The following is a 21,260-nucleotide window of genomic DNA, read 5'->3' as shown; positions in this document are numbered from 1 at the left end:
TTCAATAATATTACTTAAATCAAGCCAGCTTTACTACAATATGCATTCTATATACAGTATTTGTATAATCTCACAATGTAATATTTTTGCATTTCAGAACACAACTCTGTTTTCATTCTGACAATTGTGTGCCGAAACTGGGCCACACTGCTCGTATATACGTTCTGTGTTCTATGTCTGCCACCCGCCACCACCCTGCAGTATCTTAAATACACAAACAACAATTGCAACAACCACACTGTATGGAATACAGCCCCAATCGCCCATCTCGATGTGGCGTATTTTTGTGGGGTTCGTATTGTCGAGTCTTCGGATAATTTTCTGAACATAGTTTTTCATCTGCTCGGAAATGTTGATTTTTCTAGTAGAAAACGTAGAAATAATTTGCAATTTGTGCCAAAATTACTCAATATATTGAGTACAATGTGAGAGAAGTGTAGTACAGTGATTTGAAGTGTAATATGATGAATAAACGTACGAAATATTGTCAACAAAATTACACGCAGGTGCGTATATTGCACGCAGACGTGATAGACGTTTCGATTTTCCCCATTGAGTTTGCTCTGCTCCCACGGAAAAGGGGAGCAAAACTACACATATACACCTAAGTATATGTTTTATAAATTAATAAGTTTAAAAATTGCTGCTTGTGATTAATAGAAGTAATGAACATTATGCCGTTTGTGTTTTTGGTGATTGAAAAAATTCTGTATGGGCACGAAATGTCAGGGATGCTTGAGCATACAGTTCGACAGGCTTCGTCCAAAGCACAAACACAGCGCGGTGCGGTAGTATATTTTTCTGGTTAGATAACCGATGCACTTGTTGTGTATTCCAATTTTGTTATGCTTAGTGGACGCTGGGTTTGCACACGTTTGTTGTTGTTTGCACAGAAATTTTAACAATTTACACCGTGTCAGCATTTATTATAGTAATTGTTAAGTATATTTAGTGGTCGTTGCTATTGTTGTGACTGTTATTCTAAGACTGCCATAGAGCGCTATCCGCGTTGCTCTAGGTGCGCTGTGTTTTATGTTTGGTCCGGCGCGGCACCGCTTGGCGCTTCTGCGAATGTCCGGAATTCATGCATGCTCAATGAAGACTCACAACTAATTACATACATACTTGTTAATATATGTATATAAATATTTATGTATTTGCATTCGAAAAATTATGCTCGTAGTAATAATACATGGCTCAATGATAAATTTTATAGTCTCGTTTAAAATTGAAATAAATTTTATAAAAAATTTATTAGTAAATTTATTTACATATAACAATATGTATCTATATAAATAGTTCTACACATCTGCGTGTTCTTATCAAGTGTCAATGTGAGGATATATGTACATACACCAAATATAGGTACGAATACATTGGTGTAACGAATACCCAGTAGGAAATTAATAGTATGTCTGATACAAGCCAAGTACACTTATGCTCACATAATTACCTTAGCGCATGGCAAAATCACGTTTCAGAATATAAAATCATGCGAGTAGTTTTTCATTTGTATAATGATATTGAAAAAGGTTCTGTTGTCTGCGTCGAATTAGTTAAGAACATGATCAGAGAAATAACTAATTTGGTTGATGAAAAAATTAAAATTATTTCGCTAGTGTAACGATGAACGTAAAAAATAAATATTAAGAAAGTTAAAGGTTATTGTCTTCACTAATTTAAATTTATTTATTTTTTTAAGTTTTCTAAGAAATATGCAGACATAAAACCTCAGCTACATCTGAATGAAAAGTTACATGGGAATGTTACCAAAAGTACAAAATTATTGCGGTAATAACGGAATATTATTTATCTTTTTTTTAGGGGTAGGGTTAAAATGCTTTTAATATCATTGAAATTTTTTCCTGAAAACTCGACATTTAATAACGAAAGCCAGGCGGATGAGACAGGCGGATCCTTTTTTGACATAACGTTTACATGTATCTGAATAGAAATGTCTGCCGTAGATTGCGGGAAAACTCCTTAATTAGACCAATTGCACTACGCGAACGGAGCGTATCACACAAGATTATCGAACGAAGGCTATCGTTTGCGAGTTCAATGCCTTTTGAAATGATGGCAGACCCAATGCCAGGCGAACACCATTACAAGAATTAAACTTTCGTTATACAAAATAAACTTAAATTTGTTGGATCATCAGTCATGGCATGGTGGTGGTCCACTCCATTCAGGGTAGGACAACATGTACATGTTGAAGCAAAATGACTGACAGTATTTAGAGAGATAATTTAATATAATATTAAAATGGGAATTTCGCCGATGTTTTACTTGTATTGTTTTGTTTTAGCAGGGCACTGCTCCAAGGTCGTTAAGGACTGGCTTGCAATAGACCACATCAAGCGCCACTCCCCACAGATAATCTATGGAGGATTTTTAAAAGATACTCTTGTAGCGAAAAAACAGTCTAATAAGGATAGATTGTGGCAAATTCTAAAGGACGAATGTAGCAAAATACCCCTTACCGATATACATATATCTCCCTGGTTCGTACAAAGAGAAAACAGTGGCGGGAAGTGATTTTGCAGAAAAGGTTTCTAACAAAATACTAGAGTACATAAAATTTTTTTTTAAACAAAACATCGAATTTTTTTGTTTGACATAGGATTGTTATTTTTTACATTGACATTCGGCTTTATAGAACTATTAATACAATAAATTTAAAGTAAAATTTGTAAGTCCTTTTTTTTATCGAATTTTCAAAAAAAATTAGCTTTTATTAATTCGTTAATAGTATATGTACATATGTATAATATGTAAGTACAGTGTCGGAAAAAACATATTGGACTTATGGCTTTGAATGCTAAAAACATGTATATTCCAAATTACAATGTTGGATATCAAAAACTCTATATTTGTACCCTACAAAAATGTACATATATATAAATGATCCGTCCTTCCGTATTTCTGTATATACACGTAATAGTCCCTCAGTCGTTTTAGCCCCTAGAAGCTTCTCATTTGTAGGTACCGCCAACATCGGACCACAATAGCATATAGTACATAGTTGCCACACAAAACAAACGATCAAAATCATGCCATTATAAGGAAACCTTTTTTTTATTTAATTGTTATTGTTTAAGCCAACGGCTTCTCTCTCGAGAAGTTATTGAGATCGGACGATCAAAATCAAATTGGAAATGGAATATATTTTTTTGTTTTTGGTATTTTTTGTGAATGGTATTCCATCTTATTAGTAAAATGACGATTCTTCTTCTTCTTTACTGGCGTAGATACCGCTTTCGCGATTATAGCCGAGTTAACAACAAGGCTGTCGTTTAATTTTCATTGGTACTGTTTTTACGTGGTGGGTCCCAAACCCAACGCACAAACCTGCGGAGGGAAGGTTTCGCTTCTCACTTTAGCTCGCCTTCAAATGGATGTTCTTAGCCTTCCAAGAGGATACTTGGTCAAAGATCGGAAGTCGTGAGCTGCTTGAGCCATATGTAAAATAGTCGTTTCTGGTCACTCCCAAGTGAAAGGCGATCAGAGAACTTTCCTCACTTGCGTGAACTTCTACACGTTACTCCATCCAAATGACGATTAAGTAGAAACATTTCCTTTAAGCATTTTAGTAATTTTACAATTTAAATTGGAGATGCACAGCTGTATAAATAATTTCCGTTTAGTAGATTTTTGGAAAAAAATCTAGGCAGAAGGCTCAATATAAAAACACTTATTGTGCAGTCTTAATTTGACTAATTTTTAAAACTATTAGTTGTGAGTTTGTATGTACATAATACATAGGTTTGTTAAATCAATTAAAAATCACGATTTTAACACTTTAATTCTTCATACATTTTTGGTCACTGCTAATTAAAACAAGTGAAGCTACGGGACTAATTTAAAAATATTTATTATTTAGCAATAAAATAGCATTTCGAAGAATTGGATTTTTGGAGAGCGCCTGACCAATTGAAAAGAACCAATTACTACAACCCACGGATGAGCTGAAATATACATATATTTACATATATTAAATAAAGAGTTACAATCTCACCAAAAAATTTCTTGCAAACGAAATTCATAAAATTGTATCTTAGACACAAACAATTTTCATGACCTTGAAAAGCTTTCCAAATAGGCCATGTATATGTACAAACAAACAAATACATATTTATATATGCATACATACATATGCTCACTAGTCAAATTGTACATAAATAAATTCATACGTGCTTCACTGAGCCCTCTGAGGTTTTTGTTCTTGTAATAACAAAAATGGTAGTCCATTAAAAAAGTTGGCGTTGCATTTGGAATTTACGGTAGTTATTCCATGGCCCATCTTTAAATTGTAATCAGAGCCTTTATTATTACTTAAATTGAATATTTCTATTTATTTTACACTCTTATTTGTACTTGTAGCCTTTTTGGTGTGCGAGTCTTAATTTGATGCTTTAAGGCGGTGGGGGTGGCCCAGTTAATTCGAAAAGTCCATTTCATTCTAGGAATATTGGAAAAATTTTTCACAAAGAAGTAATTAATAATACGACAATTCGAATATGTCTCGGAGAAACATAGGATTGCAGTGCCCCTGCTAGCCACAATCAAAAAATCAAGGTTCGTTCGTTAGCTAATAGTTCTCCCCACTAATTCCCTTAGAAGAAAAAACTCGCCTTTTAAGGAAGAGTTTAGAGAATTTGTTATTATAAGATAAAAATTGTTAACAATTTTAAAAATAAATCTTCGGCGTTACCTGGTAAAATAAGTAGAGACACAGTGTACAAAATTTTAAAGGGATCGATTGAGTATGTACGTTTGAAATATGTCATAAAATGTTCAGAAGACTGGTATAAACATTTTTCTTGAATCAAACAGAAAATTTTGGCAAAATAAAAAAGTTGACTTATTTCGCCTCAGCCCGTCAGCTATTATCCGATCTCCTTTATTTTTATTGCATAATATATGTAGATTTACATATCTACCTAAGTACTTTTTTTTCAAAAATCTAAGGGTGTCTTCTGCCAAATCCTACTCTTTAAATTTCTTATAAAGCGCGATATGAACCAGTCAGTGGACTATTACTTTCCACACTGGTTCTGATGATCGACGAATCGGCAATTGTCAGATTTTACTCAGAAATATACCACATCCAAGATTAGATATATGTATGTATGTATATTTATAATACAATCTATATTTTCTAATAGGACTTTGTTCAGGTCGTTCGTGGTTTTGAGCAAAAATTTAATTTGAACGATGCAATCATCTACTTTCTGAACAAAGTTGATGCTTTTCTCACTAATTTGAATTTAGACAAGAAATTCTATTTGTAAACTGATATTATCATATCCAGAACATATTAAAGTACGAGTACATACATACATCCAAAAAATTCTTATTTGATTTCAAGTATTTGGTTATTGGAGTATTAACTATTGATATAGATGTCTTTTGTATGAGTGTATGTATGTAGTTCTTTTGTGATTCTTCTGTTTCCAGTTAGATTTAGACAAGGGTGGAAAATTTTTCCAGTCAGAGCGTGAAACGGAGAGAGAAAGCTACCCTTGTGACAGCGCTTTCCAAGCAAACAAGGTTACTTACGTACATAGTCATATGCAGAGATATAGAATGAAGATTTCGTGGCTTTCATTCCATTGAAATGAAATTGTAGAAAGAAAAAATTTGGTACACTGGTAAAAAATATATAAAACCACGAAATACATGCTATTCTTCAAAGTAATAAAACTAAGTAACCACTTTGGAAAAATGGTATAAAATCGTTTCATTTTCAGCGAAAGAATTCTAAATTTTTTTGGGCTTTTAACAGAGAAAAATAAACATTCGTGTATTTAAAACTTTTTGTTTTTAAAATAAATCCATAAATTACAGACAAAAATTTGCATAATCAAAAAGCAGCACTTTTAAATCTGAGAATATAATCAAAACAAATGAAATTGAAATTCCCGCCACAGTCGGGTCTACGTTTGGGGAATGGAACTCGGCAGCATTATTTAAAAATGTTTCAGGAATATTTTTTTCTGCCACAACAATAATGTTTATTACTGACAATCCTATTTTTCGTTAATATTGCAATTTTTTTAAATACATTTTTTAAGATTTTCATGACTTAGAATTTGTAAAAACTATATATTTTTTATTTATATTTTTGTATATTCATCATATTTATGTACGTGTGTGTGGATGCAAATATATGTAGAAATGTATATATGCATGTGCGATATCCATGAGTTTTGAAGGGTAGCTACACAGACTCGAATGTTTACCCCCTTATCAATGAGTGCTAGCTGGTGGAAGAAAGTGGCTCTCAGTCCAGTACAGTTTTCCAATTGGAAATTCCACACGCAAGGTAGTGCGATGTACGACATGTGTACATATGCGTGTGGATTTGATATTTTATGTCGAAAACAACTTCAACCTCAACCGCGCCACGCAAACGCATGCAGTGCTGCGCTGTGTCAGCCAAAAATTGGTGGCGGCAGGAAAACGGCGCACCAATAAACACACAAGCTTCTGCCTTTGCAGTGTGTGTCCGTGGCCAAGTGAGTGCATTTGAGTCATTCACCCTGAAACCCATGCGCCGTAGAGCTCGCACCAACGCTGACTCGACCGGCGCTGTAAGACCCTGTGCCGCGCTGCGCTGCAAGTGTTCTAGATATTGATTTTTCGTCTGCGCGTGGTTACTTCACTTTTTCGGTGCTCATAAATGCGCACATCCATACACACACACGCATCAATCTACAAATAAGCATAAAACGCGTCTAAATAAAAATCAGCCATACGTACACACACACATACATAGGTATACATACATATGTATACACATATTTAAATTTGTTTTCGGGCGAGTGGGCTAGATACTTAGCCGTTTGAATAGCTCTGTGTCAGGCAGTGCGTTGGCGCTGTGGGAGACGCTCTCCACATGCCCCGTCGGCTGTTCGTTTCTTGCTTGTAAAAATGTATGTATGTATGTACATATGTAAGTTCCGTATGTTTGTATTGTATGGGAGCATGTTTGAGATGCTTTTTGTTTACAATTTTCAAAAAGAATACCAGGAGCGGCGCACATGAGCAGTCAAGTCAAAAGCAGCAAGAACAAAGAGACTAACGTTCTCGCAACTGCTAAATATTTCATTTAAATCGTTTCAAATGTCTTAAAATAGAAACTACTGAACAATTCTTGACGTAAATTAAAGAAACAGCATAGAAAAGTATCACAAGAAAGAAAAAAATCTAATATAATAGCTCAGTATTCGGCGCAGACCGCATTAATTGGCTGGAAGAGTTTCTGGCATAGCTTTTGCGCAATGTGCATATTGTAGGTACTGGCCCTGTGTCTGCTTCAATATATGTACTTATGTATATTGCTACATAAGTGTAGATCTACGTGTGCCGTGCAAGTTGCATAAGCCGATTTTGATTACTCTCTGACATGCATGTATGTATGTATCTGGATTTGGCTCGTGTCCAGAGAATAATTGCTGCATGCCTCGCTCATAAGGCACTTGTAACCGCAGCACACATACACACCGTCATGTGCATGTGTGTGTGATTCTCACCTACCACCGAGCAACGCGTCGCGCAAGCTTAAAGCACATGTGACACCCAGCGGGAGTGGATGGAACGGAGCGGTCAGTCGCACGAGTGCCTTAAGGGTGCAGTGCATGCGCCATCGCCTTATGTTGTGAGGGTTGCTAAAATGGGGTGGGTGGTAGAATAGAAGTAGTCGGTGGCGGCGCTGCTGCATTACAATACCGTTTCATACCGTACGGAGTGCTCAGCAGCAGAGACAGCAGCCGTGCGATGAGAGCGCGACCGACTGAGTTCTATGCTGACGCATGGCAATATTGATTTTTCCACCTTTTCCAGTCAGTTTTGTGCGCTTGTATGCGCCGTCGCTCAGTCTGTGGGGTGGTTCGTCGTTGTGTAGAAGTCTTTGAAATTCGGTTGTCACGCCAGTGCGTTTGCGTTAAAGATTTGTGTGAAATGTTAAAACAATAGTGAAATGACTTTGTGCGCAGTTCAAAAGCACATTTAATAAATTTGTGAAACGAAATGCCACTATTTTTAAATTCATAATCCTCACAAAATCGAGCAATTTTGTGGCTGCCAGTGTTCGTTGCTAAAATAAAATAGACCGCACCGTATGTATAAATATACTTAAGTAAGAATGTATGTATGTATTTTATTTTATAGTGCTTGTTTCATTCGGTTTTTGCTTTGTTTTGTTCAAACTATTTTTCAGTGTTATTGTAGCATAAGAAATACATACATACATATATACATATAAATATGTACATAAATATTAATATGAATCTAAAAACAGACTTCTATAAATTTACAATCCGTATGTAAAAAGCATATGTTTTAATGAACATGAAAGCTTATAAAGTTCTGAAAGTCTACGTGCTCACATACATTTATACATATTTTTTATATATTTATATACGCATGTTGTGCAAAGTGTTGCATTTGTTATAAATTGTTTATGTTTTTGTATTATTTGTTGTTGTTGTTACTTTTACGGGCGCTTCACGCAAGCGCAAATGTTTATATAATGAAGCTCCTCACACTGAGCATTGACCTCATTCTCTTATCTATGATACTTGTTTGTATGTACAAATGTATGTACATATATTTGTATATAAGCATTTATGTATCTATATATTTGAAACGACTACAAATTACTTACACCTTGCATATATGTACATATGTATAGATACTATATATTTATTTACATATGGGTATATTAAGCCTAAAGCTTGCGCATAGTTGAAACCGAACATATACCCATATACTTATGTATGTACATATCATTACGTACGTATATACAGTGTGCCATTTAAGTCATGCTAGGTGCTTTCTGATTTATATGTAAAATACACAGTTTTTTATTAATTTTAAAATAAAAAAAATATCACATAATTTTCTCAGCATTAATGTTAATGAAAATATGATATAAATTTCTACTTTGGCAAGCGTATAGTTTATTTTAGAAAAATTATAAAAAGAAATTTAAAAAAAACCAAAAATAATACAAAAAATTAAAAAATATAATGAAAAAATTATAAAAAAAAAATATCTAAAAAAATATAGAAAAAACTTTAAAAATTACCAAATTCGATTCCACAAAGTCATGATACCGTCTGTACTACTGTATTTTCTTAAATTAACCCATAATTAAAAATATCAAATATTATTTTGTTGGATAACAGTTTTCCAGTTGTATTCAGTTTGATAAGTTCGTGAAGTCGTCTAGACATTGGTGAAACTAATTGTGCCAAATTCATGTTCTCGTCGGTTAATATTCTTGGCGCCAAAACTCATCAGTATAGTTTTATATTTTTTGGCAAACTCAAGCCCTTGGGATCTATTTTTTGGACACATGAGGTTTTTTCTTTTGGTGTACATGAAACAAGCCAAGCATTTTGATCCTTGTAATATAGTTTTCGGATGCGCGTCTTTTTGAAGTGTTTGCCTAACAACTCCACAAATTTTAACTGCAAATTAGAACAAGTTTTTGTCATTTAAAAAACTGTTGCTAAAATCAAAGTAGATCAGATAAGAGCCCATAAACAATAAAGTGGATCAGGACTTTTGTGGAATCAAATTTAGTAATTATTTGAGTTAAATCAACTGCTGTATAGGATCATGACTTTAGTGGCACACTGTAAATTACATGTATGTATTTGTCGACAAGCAGCACTGCTTGTTTCTAGTCCGGTGTATTTTGAAACGTAATCAGAAATATTTGCTACGATAAATGAGATATCAGCGCATTTTTCGCCGCCTTTAACTTGTGCACCGCTCAGCTAGCAAAATATATACGAGCGAGTATATATACACATATAAAGTAGGGACCCGCCGTGAGAGAAATTTGAAGGGTAGCAGTGGAGAAAGCAACTGATTGATATTATTTTGCCAAGCGATTAAATTTTAAGTACATGTGTAGGAGAAAAGACTACTAAAATACTGTAAAAATGGATTTGGGTATAGCCAAACAAAGAGACAAATTGACTTGAGACATGACTGATCAAATGATAAGGTTCTGGGCATGCAAATATGGCAAATAGGTCCATACCAAAACTAGCAACGCAATCTAATCATAAATCATGAAAGGTCTTAAAAATTTTTGAAATATGGAACTGGCATACCAGGCTTTATTAACTGATCAATTCAAAGTGTGTCACAGCCTTTTTTTGGGTGAAATTTCAAACATTTCCATTATTAGTTATTAGCACAGTTTGAAAATTCGCATAATCGAATCATGACTACGTCTATTTCAGAAGAAATATAAACAAAATTAAAAGCCAACTCCTGACATGATTTTATGCCGAATAAAGGAGAACATTTCACTTTAGATATTAGGATGCGGCAGCAAAAAGAATGATTTCGGTTAATTATAATTTATAAAATTTCGACTTCATCTGAGCTTAGTCCTTACTAACAGCTCTTCCTGTTTAGGTTAAATATTAGCATACATCTCTAACTTTTTCAATTCTTTTCAGATCCAGTACGTCCTTGAAGAAATAAAATAAACCGCGATCACTTACTGCGGGTATGACATACAAATGTCACTCCACGTGTAGTCGCTCTGTGAAACAGTGGAAACCTAACCAAAGATAGGGCCAGGAGCCCAGTAAATTAAAATAGCTGTAAATTAAGTATAACTGTAAGAATTTTAAAGTAATCCAGTAACTGGTTAAGTAAGAAATCGACAAAAGTAAAGTATAAAATGAATGTGACCACCGTTTCAACCGGTACCAGCACTGGCAGTATCAACGCTACCCAACAGACGACCAAAACATACAAAATCGAAATGCTCGATGATGGTCAACTTAGCATGGCCTCAGATGACGACGACGATGATTTGATAAACAGTGATGATAGTATTTACGATGACGCCGATCTGGCACATATAACGGTGCAAGATGATGTGGCCAACCAATTGGCCGCGGCCGGTCCAGTGGGTGTGGCTGCTGCAGCAGCGATTGCATCGTCGAAGAAACGAAAACGCGCACACTCGTTCGAGACGAATCCATCGGTGCGTAAACGACAACAAAATCGTTTATTGCGGAAACTGCGCGGTATAATTTATGAGTTTACTGGGCGGGTGGGCAAACAGGCCGTGGTGCTGGTGGCTACACCCGGTAAGCCAAATACCAGTTACAAAGTTTTTGGTGCCAAACCGTTGGAGGATGTGGTGCGAAACCTGAAGAACATTGTAATGGATGAGTTGGAAAATGCACTCGCACAGCAAGCGCCGCCGCCACCGCAAGACGATCCCTCACTTTTTGAGCTACCACCCTTGATTATTGATGGCATACCAACACCAGTGGAGAAAATGACACAGGCTCAGCTGCGCGCGTTCATTCCGCTCATGCTGAAATACTCGACTGGTCGCGGCAAGCCTGGCTGGGGACGTGAATCTACTCGTCCGCCTTGGTGGCCCAAAGAGCTTCCTTGGGCAAATGTACGCATGGACGCACGCTCCGAAGATGACAAGCAGAAGGTGAGAGTGCGTCATCCCATCGTATACTAAATAGACATCATGAATTATAATACTCGTCTTTTACCTACAGATCAGCTGGACTCATGCTCTGCGAAAAATCGTCATCAACTGTTACAAATACCATGGAAGAGAGGATTTATTGCCAACTTTTGCTGACGATGAAGACAAGATTGAAATGCTGGAAGGCGAGGAGGACGATGAGATGGATGAGCACGAACCTACGACAACATCAACAACTATACAGACGGTTGCTAATGCCTCAACAAATACAACAAACGTAAGTGGCGATATTATATTACTGATTTGACTAAGAATTCAAATTATGCGCAAAATATCAAAGAGATTTATCTGAAATACTATGTATGGTAAATTAAGTAGTATGTATGTAAAATATATATTTCTACGGTGTAAGTTAAAATTTAGTTATAGTTGAATATACAATAGTTAATCTGTTCCTACTGCGAACACTAAATGTTCATCTTTTTATGAAAAACTAAACTGAACCCCGACTAATGCACAATCAATCGATGCTCCCATAGCAAGTGAATGTCGTAAAGATCAACAGCGCCGGCACAGTTATCTCTACGCACACGGCCAACGCTCAAGCACAAGGCAACGCTGTGCCTACGATTATCCAAAGCACCAACAACCAACACATAACAACCACCGCAACGCTTCCAGCCTCGACTAAGATCGAAATTTGCACAGCACCGGTACAAACGGCTAGTCAGGCGTCACAGGTACAGCAACAGGCCAATGCCGCTGCCGCACAGAGTATTGCAAACGCGCAGGTTTGCATCGAGCCGCTGACTTTGGGCGATGTTGATGTTCGTACTAACAATGAAGTAGCAATTTCTACAAATACAATTTTTGATGTTGTGCGCTTATGTTCACCTTATTTGAATGATTTCTTCAATATGATTTTTACAAATGCATATTTTTTTGATTTTTTTTTTTGCAAAATTTAACAATTGATTTGTTTATATGTATATTTCTGACTGCTTACTAAGCATGTTTACGATTTTCAATTATTTTTGGTTGCGTTGCTTTATTACATTTATTATTTGCATTTAATTTACATATATTTGATCAGATGCAAATAATTATTACAAATAATTAGATATATTTTGTTTTCATCCCTATTTTCAGTATACCACACAAACGGTGCTATCGACAATACAAAATGCTGACGGCACAGTGTCTCTCATTCAAGTGGATCCGAATAACCCTATAATCACTTTACCCGATGGCACAACGGCGCAGGTGCAAGGTGTAGCCACCGTAAGTGTAAATTTTTAATTGAAAACTGTTTTTCGACATATTTTTAACTCAATTGTTTGTCATGTAGCTGCATCAAGGGGAGGGTGGTGCTACTATACAGACTGTGCAAAGTTTAGGCGATGTCAATGGTCATGAAAATATGACTGTAGACTTGACAGAGGCGACTGTGGCCCAAGATGGGCAGATTTATATAACTGCTGAAGATGGACAGGGTAAGACATTTACTTAAGATTTATACTCAGAGAGTGCACTACTTAAATTTGTTTGTGAAAATATTTACTTAATCCTTTATATTTCTTCAACATACTAATACTTACATGATTATTAAAACGCTATATTTTGCAGGTTATCCTGTTTCGGTGAGCAACATGATAACAGTACCGGTCTCCGCATCCATGTACCAGTCCATGATGGCCAACATACAGCAGATCCACACGAACGGTGACGGCACAGTGTGCATCACACCGATGCAGGTAGATTCTCGTCCCAATAGTAGTAATAGTAGAAGCAACAGCCACAATACCAACAACATTACCAACAATAGTAGAAACCATTTTCAATGTTATACCTTAACAGCAGCACCAGGCGGGCTGGGCGCCCGACTAATTACAACAGCGCCAACTTCAGCTTTGCCTTCGACAGCGAATCAAAGCCAAACAAATTTAGCCAATAATAATGCTACGAATTGCCAAATATTTAATCAGTGTAATTTAAGTAATAATACATCTAGTCAAATTAGCCGCGCCGACCATAGCCAGCACCATCAACAGAGGCAACAACAATTGCAAGCCATTCCCGGCGCAGCGAAAATATTCATTAACACCGCTAGCTTCGCAACCATAAACAATAACAACTCATTAAACACTAATAACAACAATAAGTTCGGGAATTTAGCCAGTGATGCTGCGGTAGTGCCGCTGTCGCTGCCAATTATGGTGGCCACCGCCGGAGTGCCTACGGCCACCAGCAGTGCAAGTTCTAACGGTTCGACCGGCGCTGAAACGGGAGCTGAGGCAAGTGGTGCGAATGCAACTACCACAAGAACGACGGGCAAAAGGGGTGCACATAAAAGGCGCAAACAAACTATTGGCAAAGCGCCACCCGTTAAACTGGAGAGGTGTGCTGCCGAAACCCTACTTCAGGGCAATATAAGTTTTGTAGACGATGATGTGGAAGGCCAAGCTAATGGTTCGCACGTCAATGATAATGTGATCAATGATGAAGACGATGGTGGTGCTGGTGATGGTAGAGGCTCAGAGGCAAATATAAATATGTTAGGAGTAGGCACGCCAGGGAAAATTATAAAAACTGAAAACGTAGAAAACTAAAGGAACGCGTAAAAATTCATAATTCAAATTATTATTATATATTTCTATACACATACATAGGTGCTTATGTATGTGTACATATCTCGTTGATTTAAAACTTAGCCAAAGTAATCCACAATTTACAATCTCACAACGGTGTTTTTGTTTCTAGTCAACATACATACATAATTAACAAATCGCAAACACTGAGTAGAAGCACATTCAAATAATTTTATGTTTGGGGAGTTGTAAACTCCCACAATAATACCCAATGATAAATGGGGAATGTGTAGTGAACCACCAAGTGCCTTTAAAGATTTGAACGTAGTGAGAGTTACGCTTTGGAAATGAAGCTTTACTTGGAATCATATAAGAAAACTCTAGAAACCTTAGTTCGTTTCTAATTCGTAAATGTTTGTGAAACATACTTGCCATTGTTGTTTAATTTTATTTGTTAGTTATATTTTTATTTGCTGCATAGTTTAATTCACATTAATTATTTTATTGTTTGTTTACATTTATGCAGTCACTTTTTTCACTTTTTAGCTGTATTCTATTATTATGCAATGTATACACACGCATATACACAAAAGCAAAAACATGTATAATATTTAAGATTTTTTTGTACATTTATTGTATGATTTGTAATTGATAACCAAAGTTGATGTAACGAACCCACATTGAAATAAGTAATTAGAAATGTTCCTAGCTTAAATATGTACTAATATTAATTTTAAATCACGAATTGATCGTCAATGAGCCCACTTGCTAATGCGAAACAAAACCAAATATAAAATCTTTAGTTGATTGTTGTATTTTACATACTTATGTACATATACATAAATATATAAATATAACATATTTTAAATGTTTTACAGCATCTCATATGTTAGGAAATATTAGGCCGATTAGATTGGCAACAATTTCAAATAGTCAATGATGATATCGGAGTACAGATTGTTTTTAAAATTGTTATAAATTATAAATTTCGAAATGACGTGAATAAGTCGGATGTCTTGCGGCAGGGTTGCAAATAATGCCTTAAAAATAATTAAATTACCATTTGAGTTCATATTTTTTTTATAATCCCGAAGCTCATAAATAATCCCAAAAACCTGTTTAAGAATCAAATACCGGATTGAAAATAAAAAAATAAGCTCAAGCATTAAATTAAAAATAAATTGTTTTAGAATTGACATTTTTCCGCGCTTGTGTGCTTTAAGTTCTACTATTTTGATTATCTTTTGAAATGGAAAGCTTTTTTTAGTAAAATACCAACATAGTTTACCTCTTTTTTTCTTATTTATGTTTAATTTCTTTTAATTCAAGCGTTTCAGTTAGAAATATTAATTTTGTTTATTTCTTTTAATTAAAGCTTTTCAGCTAGAAATATGCAAATCTTTCCAGTTTTATCCCTTTTCACTGCAGCTTTTAATTTAAAAAACAAAAAATAGTTGTAACTCCAATTTTTTAAATGAAAAATATTTTTTCCATTTTTAATTCAATATGGTTGGGAATTAAAAATTAAATTTGGGGTTAAAAAAATAAATTTTTAAAATTAAAATTTTTAATTCTATTTTTATTTACCTAATCCAAATTTTTGAATAAAAAAATTTGCAACCCTGCTTGTCGCCTAATTGCCATGTAAACGGCCTAGAATAAGTGCAATTCTATATATTAATATTTATTTTGTTGCCATCATGTGCGACTCTCAATCCATGTACGATTCGAGCACACATAATGACACATTTATTTAGAATAGCAAATTTGTTCGACTTTTTATTTAATTTACTTATGTGTATTACATGCGATTATTGTTTTGTTTTGAGTAAACTTTTGGATATACTTGCAATGTAGCTATAAATACTTTCGGTTGAATATTTACACATACACATATCTACATATTTATATTTAGTTCGACTTGTTTGTAATTATTGTAACCATATTATTATTATTTTTTTTGATTTTTGTAAATATATAGTTAATACCAATATATTTGATTTGAAGTGTAAACAGCTACAATTATTTCTTTATTTTTTTTGTTACAAGAGCAGAGTAAGTTTTTTCATTTCTAGTTTGAATAATTTATTTAAATCTTTTGTTTATTCCAGTCGGTATTCATTTACAGTTTCACAACAAATTTCACACCTGAAATTGTATGTATTATATATTTGGGAACCTTGTACATATAAAATCTCTACTATAATTTTTTTATGCTACATTGAAACTTTTCGACTTCTTTTCTAGGTGGAAAATGGCGAGCAATTGGAGACTATAACTGTTTCGCCAGGCATGCAGCAGATGCTGATACAGGGTGCGCCCGGTACAGAGCCGCAAGTGCTGCAAGTTGTCAGTCTCAAAGATGCAACACTCCTTAGCAAAGCAATGGAGGCAATCACCGGGGGAAATGTCAAGGCTGAGGACACAATAATAATGGAGCAATAAGTTATTTATCAACAAAAAGTGCTGATAAAATAAGGAGTCCATCTTTAATGGTTAAAATATAAGTTTATTACAAACGTTTATTTGTATTGTGGTAGATGTTTTCAAGCATTTTATTTTGTTATTTTATGATTTTTGGTATACACATATGTATAAGAGAATTAAATGTACCTGAGCGGTAGTATTAAACTATTTGTACACAACACCATATTTTGTTAATATTTTATGTTTTTATTAAATATTTTTTACACAAAAAATGTTGTTGCTCACTTTAAATTTTGTAAAACACTATAGCTAAATCAATATGCGAAGAAAAGTTTTCGAAAACGTTACAATTTTTCTACAAATATTTTATTGAATGCTCATTATGTTAATAATCATGCATTAAAATTCTTTTTTTTCCCGACCTGTTGTTTATTTCAGTTTCTTTTTTGATTTCAATATTTATTATAATTAATTTGCATAATTTATAATACCAAAAAAGTAATGATATATATTTTAAAAACTAGTAGCACAAAGAAATCCCGTGTGTATATTTCACATACATATGTACAAAACACACATACATACATAAATACGCATAAAACCATAAATATAGCTACATAAGTGTGTAGACATTTGCGGGTTACTTTCTATACATCAAATTGAAAGTTTTGAAAAAGTTTTTTTTTTCAACATAAAATTATCCCAGGCGTTTTAAAAAATATACTTAGATGTATTTATTTCGCAATATTTATTTAAATAGTGAATAATTGAAACATTTATGATATTCCTAATAAGACCTCTTGTAAATAACTTCCTAAAATACTCCAAAAACATATGTAATAAGCGCAAACAAAATATATTTAATATATAACATATACTTACATACGCTTTGATGTGTAACTAATTACATCGGTGTTGGAAAACTGTTTGATAGTTTAAAAAATTGTGCAAATTTCTATAATCCATTCTAGTCAACAATTTATCGATTGTAATTTAAAACAATTATTTCTTTCTTTATTTTATTGCAATTTAGTCGTAAATAATTAAGCCAAAAATTACATTGCGTAAATCGAAATGGAACTAGTCATTTTATTATAGTAATTTGGAATCGATTAATCAAATATGTACGTCTGTAACTAATTGAATATTCTCCCAAAGGAATCAATAAATATTATATTCATTAAGCTTAGTATGTTAGTGGCATAGTTTATGCAGATAATGTGAATAAAAGGAAATAATTTTTATAAACATAATTCAAATAAAATATACAAACTCCAAATTACTCCCACCAATTGTTTCACTTTTTAATGCCAGTAAACGTTTTAGACTTTATTTAAAACTGCTTAGCAAAGTAAAGATGGAGTAAGAAGATTTCACGACCTGAAATAAGAAAATAAATTATTATAATGATTATATACTATGGTGCTTTGAAAATATTAATAAAAACTTGTTATTTATATTTTATATTCTATTCAAAAGCTACTGATAATATTTCCAACGTTGTGATGAATATAAAACCTTTGTTACGGTTTTCAACTCAACTCCATTTTGGTTAAAGTTTTGAAATTCGGTAATCCGTAAAAAACAATCGGTTGAAGTGCTGTCTAGAACATCCTCTTAATCCGTGCTGGCATTGAGTCCGACCTGGACCGGCAGAGTTTTTCTCCCGCGTTTGCGCTAGAAGTCTCCGTCTAAATTCCACCACACATGCAATGGATTGAGCCATCTTGAAAATTGTAGCTCAAACAGGCAGATGACCCCAAACATCGTGCGAGAATCACTCAGCAACTCCTGAGTCCTCGCACAGTCTGTTCCGTGGGCCAGACCGCCATACGTCGGAACGTCCAACAGTCAAGTTCAATTTTGGTACTGGCTGGTCTCACTTCCCGCACCACACGTTAGCAGAGTGTCGTACGTTGCCCATTTTGCAGGAGTCTGCCCCCGCAACACCCAACAGTGGCGTCGCCAACCAACACCACAGCACGACTACTGCTCCGGTGGGCTCTACAGCTGCAATAACCACCAGGTACACGCTACTCTCAGGTTCACCCCTGGACACTTGCAACAAACACGAATACTACAATACAACTGCATGGAGCTGGAATGCGTATTAAACTGGAATGCAAATTAAACGGCCGCTCAGATCTTCTTAGTTGTGCAAGTTTCAATGTTATTCGTAAAGATCGCGAGTGAGATAAAGGTGGAGGGCTAGCCTCCAAATTCAATTCGAAGACCATGCCTTCTCGGATCCGAAGAAGTGCGCGATCTATTTTAGCCAGCAAATAACACTGCACCCTTTAAAATACATGATAAAGGATGTGTTACTCAAGCCGCTAGCTGACAGCTCATTGGAAAAAGACAAAGGAACGTTGTTGGCAACGTACAAGTCAATCATACATACCGGCCGGCCTAAAACTATGTAGCACTGATATGGTCGCCTGGATGCCGTGAAACGCAGACTAGGAAGCTTCAAATATATTCAGAACACTGCACTCCGGACTATAACTGGATGTCTATTGATACTTTCTACTGGGATACTTTCCACAGAAACCAGCATACCCTTATTATTGTCCGACATACACGTTTCCTAAGACGGCTGTTAGATGACTTCGATAACAATCAACCTAAACCTTACCACCCATGCGGGGTTTGCATATCCGTTACAACAACAACACTAGTATATAAAAGAACTAGAAACTAGGAGTTGAACATTCGTGCACCTAATTTTTTTTAAATATTGTATTACTACAATATGGAGCAGGTAAATAAAGTATTTTAAATAATTACAAAAACAAGGTTACAACTTGGTTAAATGAACTAAGCATCCTCCGTATATGTATGTACACCACTCTAAAAGACTGAAAACTGGCGATCCCTGATACCATATCTGGGAACACAACTATACACGATCACAACTCACAATACGGAACAAAACCACACAGCACAAACTTACAAAAATAATGGGATCATCGCCCCTCCTCAGTCGATTATCCACTTGCAACCACACGGTTCCATACGCTAACTCGATCAGGCGGAGAACCTGGACCTGTTTAACGTATCTCGATTGACGCTGCATACCGCGCAACCATTCGGTCGCCCGAGACCTCACGCGGTAACGTTTAAGATTTATTAAAGCCAAAAAATAATCCTCAATTGTGCAAACAGTCTTGGGGCGTTTTCTTTTATATTCCTATTCAGAGCTAATTGTTGTTGAAGTAGAAATAAAGCTTTGTATGCTCCCCAATAAATTGGCTATCTATTTATTCATTGTTGAGCTCATTGAGAAAATTCCGGATCTGAATGATCCTACATCGTATGTACTACAGATGACTAAAAAATTCTTACTTGTATTGTTCATAATGCTACCAATAAGAGCTATAAAAAAATAATATTTTCATAAAGAAGTAATACCATTATACAATGATTCAATATGTTGTTGAAGTGTATGATCAAATTCAACCTTTGGCCTATATACATATGTATTTATGTTATTAACTTACCATTACAAATGTTGGCAGTCTTACTGGTATCCAATTGCCCGCCATTAAGACGTTCACGCGCTGTGAGCGGAAAAGAAAGAAGCACAATACCTTTTTAAATTCACTGCTCTGAACTGTCCAATTGCAATTGTAAATGGCCTTTGAAAGCTCCTCGCACTCCTGACAGAATAGGTCGCCATAATAGCAAAGAATTAGAGTTTCCATTGTGACGGACACGAAGAAGACCGCCATATTCAACATAATTGAAATGTTAAAGCCCACATACAGCATATAAACCCCTATGGTGCATTGGGCTACGCCAGTACAAACAAACTGAGCCATAGATGTGCCAGAGATGGGCTTTTGTATAGTTGAAAATAACCTGTAAAAAGAAGCAGAAACAAATGACAACAACAAATATGTATATAGCTTATTCACAAAAAGAAATAAAATACGGACTCTATAATCGTTTTGTGATCCTTGATGCATGACACGAGCTCTTCATAATTCCGTTTCATTTCATTTTCTTTTGAGCACATAAGCTCTGAAGAAACGCCGCTGAAATTTTGACGACCGATTCGTTCGATGCGTAGCGATAGCGCCCGAATATGGGCGGTAAGAACACGCATATAGGCTTGCGGATAGGTGTCTACCGAGCATGCTTGTGTGCATTGCACTAAAAACCCGATAGTTTGATAACCATACGCGATCCAGAACTTGGTTCGTGATGCCTGATAATCGAAAGGATACCATGCTGGGTACATGAGACGTGCCTCCGCTGAGAAAATAACCATTAACTGACTGGTGACGAAAGCGCTATAAAATAGTCGTAAAATGATTAGAAAACATTTCTTGGCCGAATCAATGCCCTCCTGTAGAACATTCATTTCTTCTTCGGTTTTCGCACGTGCGTCCAGGCGCTTAAGTATCGGTCTCAGCTCCAACAATTGCCGACGTACAATAAATAATGTGAGGAACTTGATGTTAAGTGTCATGTCGGCCATGGCGATATAGATCACTTCGCAGAAATCGTTCAGGTTATCTGCTAAGAAACTTTCCACAGTAAAGCATATAGGGTAGTAGATCGGAAACAATAGTGTAATCGCAATTGTGTACAACTTATACGGAATATACCAAACTGATTGTCTCTGCGGCCCACGAAAGCCGCTCAAGTCCCAGACGCGCCAGTGGTACTTGAAAGCATCCCAGCTATTGATTTTCAATGTCATTGGTAAAGTTTTCAAAGAACGGTGTCAATGGTGTCAATGTCTCTAC

General features: G+C 35.3%; 2 protein-coding genes across 13 annotated transcripts; one reads left to right on the top strand and one right to left on the bottom strand.

Moving 5' to 3' along the window:
• Window positions 1-207: 207 nt before the first annotated feature.
• Window positions 208-16,768, top strand: LOC105222658 (DNA-binding protein Ewg). 12 transcript variants are annotated; one of them, XM_011200063.4, is made up of 8 exons: window positions 292-506; window positions 10,488-11,497; window positions 11,562-11,768; window positions 12,031-12,318; window positions 12,641-12,772; window positions 12,840-12,984; window positions 13,118-13,245; window positions 16,327-16,768. In XM_011200063.4, the coding sequence occupies exons 2-8, from the start codon at window positions 10,715-10,717 to the stop codon at window positions 16,522-16,524; spliced, it is 1,881 nt and encodes a 626-aa protein (XP_011198365.1). In that variant the 5' UTR covers window positions 292-506; window positions 10,488-10,714; the 3' UTR covers window positions 16,525-16,768. The 12 variants fall into 12 exon arrangements, with proteins under 12 accessions (XP_029404694.2, XP_011198362.2, XP_011198360.2 ...); XM_011200066.4 differs by having other exon boundaries at window positions 295-506; window positions 10,488-11,491; XM_029548834.2 differs by lacking the exon at window positions 16,327-16,768 and having other exon boundaries at window positions 208-506; window positions 12,031-12,231; window positions 13,118-16,092.
• A 793-nt stretch (window positions 16,769-17,561) lies between these two features.
• LOC105222669 (odorant receptor 2a) lies at window positions 17,562-21,260 on the bottom strand. Its single transcript, XM_011200088.3, has 3 exons — window positions 20,445-21,260; window positions 20,007-20,367; window positions 17,562-17,886 (listed from the first exon to the last, which is right to left on the bottom strand). The coding sequence occupies exons 1-3, from the start codon at window positions 21,212-21,214 to the stop codon at window positions 17,836-17,838; spliced, it is 1,182 nt and encodes a 393-aa protein (XP_011198390.2). The 5' UTR covers window positions 21,215-21,260; the 3' UTR covers window positions 17,562-17,835.

Source organism: Bactrocera dorsalis, chromosome 4 (assembly GCF_023373825.1).
Source record: "Bactrocera dorsalis isolate Fly_Bdor chromosome 4, ASM2337382v1, whole genome shotgun sequence".
Taxonomy (NCBI): Eukaryota; Metazoa; Arthropoda; class Insecta; order Diptera; family Tephritidae; genus Bactrocera; species Bactrocera dorsalis.
The sequence above is the reverse complement of the archived record's forward strand: the minus strand, read 5'-3'. Positions and strand labels throughout refer to the sequence as shown.

What these genes read in the sequence shown, in the direction of transcription:
- LOC105222658 (XM_011200058.4), top strand. Translation starts at nt 10,715, where the DNA reads ATGAATGTGACCACCGTTTCAACCGGTACCAGCACTGGCAGTATCAAC. An exon ending in ATGACAAGCAGAAGGTGAGA is followed by an intron (nt 11,498 to 11,561) that starts GTGCGTCATCCC and finishes TTTTACCTACAG; the next exon opens with ATCAGCTGGACTCATGCTCT. An exon ending in AGGTGCAAGGTGTAGCCACC is followed by an intron (nt 12,773 to 12,839) that starts GTAAGTGTAAAT and finishes TTTGTCATGTAG; the next exon opens with CTGCATCAAGGGGAGGGTGG.
- LOC105222669 (XM_011200088.3), bottom strand. Translation starts at nt 21,214, where the DNA reads ATGACATTGAAAATCAATAGCTGGGATGCTTTCAAGTACCACTGGCGC. An exon ending in GATCACAAAACGATTATAGA is followed by an intron (nt 20,368 to 20,444) that starts GTCCGTATTTTA and finishes TTCTTTTTACAG; the next exon opens with GTTATTTTCAACTATACAAA. An exon ending in GACTGCCAACATTTGTAATG is followed by an intron (nt 17,887 to 20,006) that starts GTAAGTTAATAA and finishes TTCTTATTTCAG; the next exon opens with GTCGTGAAATCTTCTTACTC.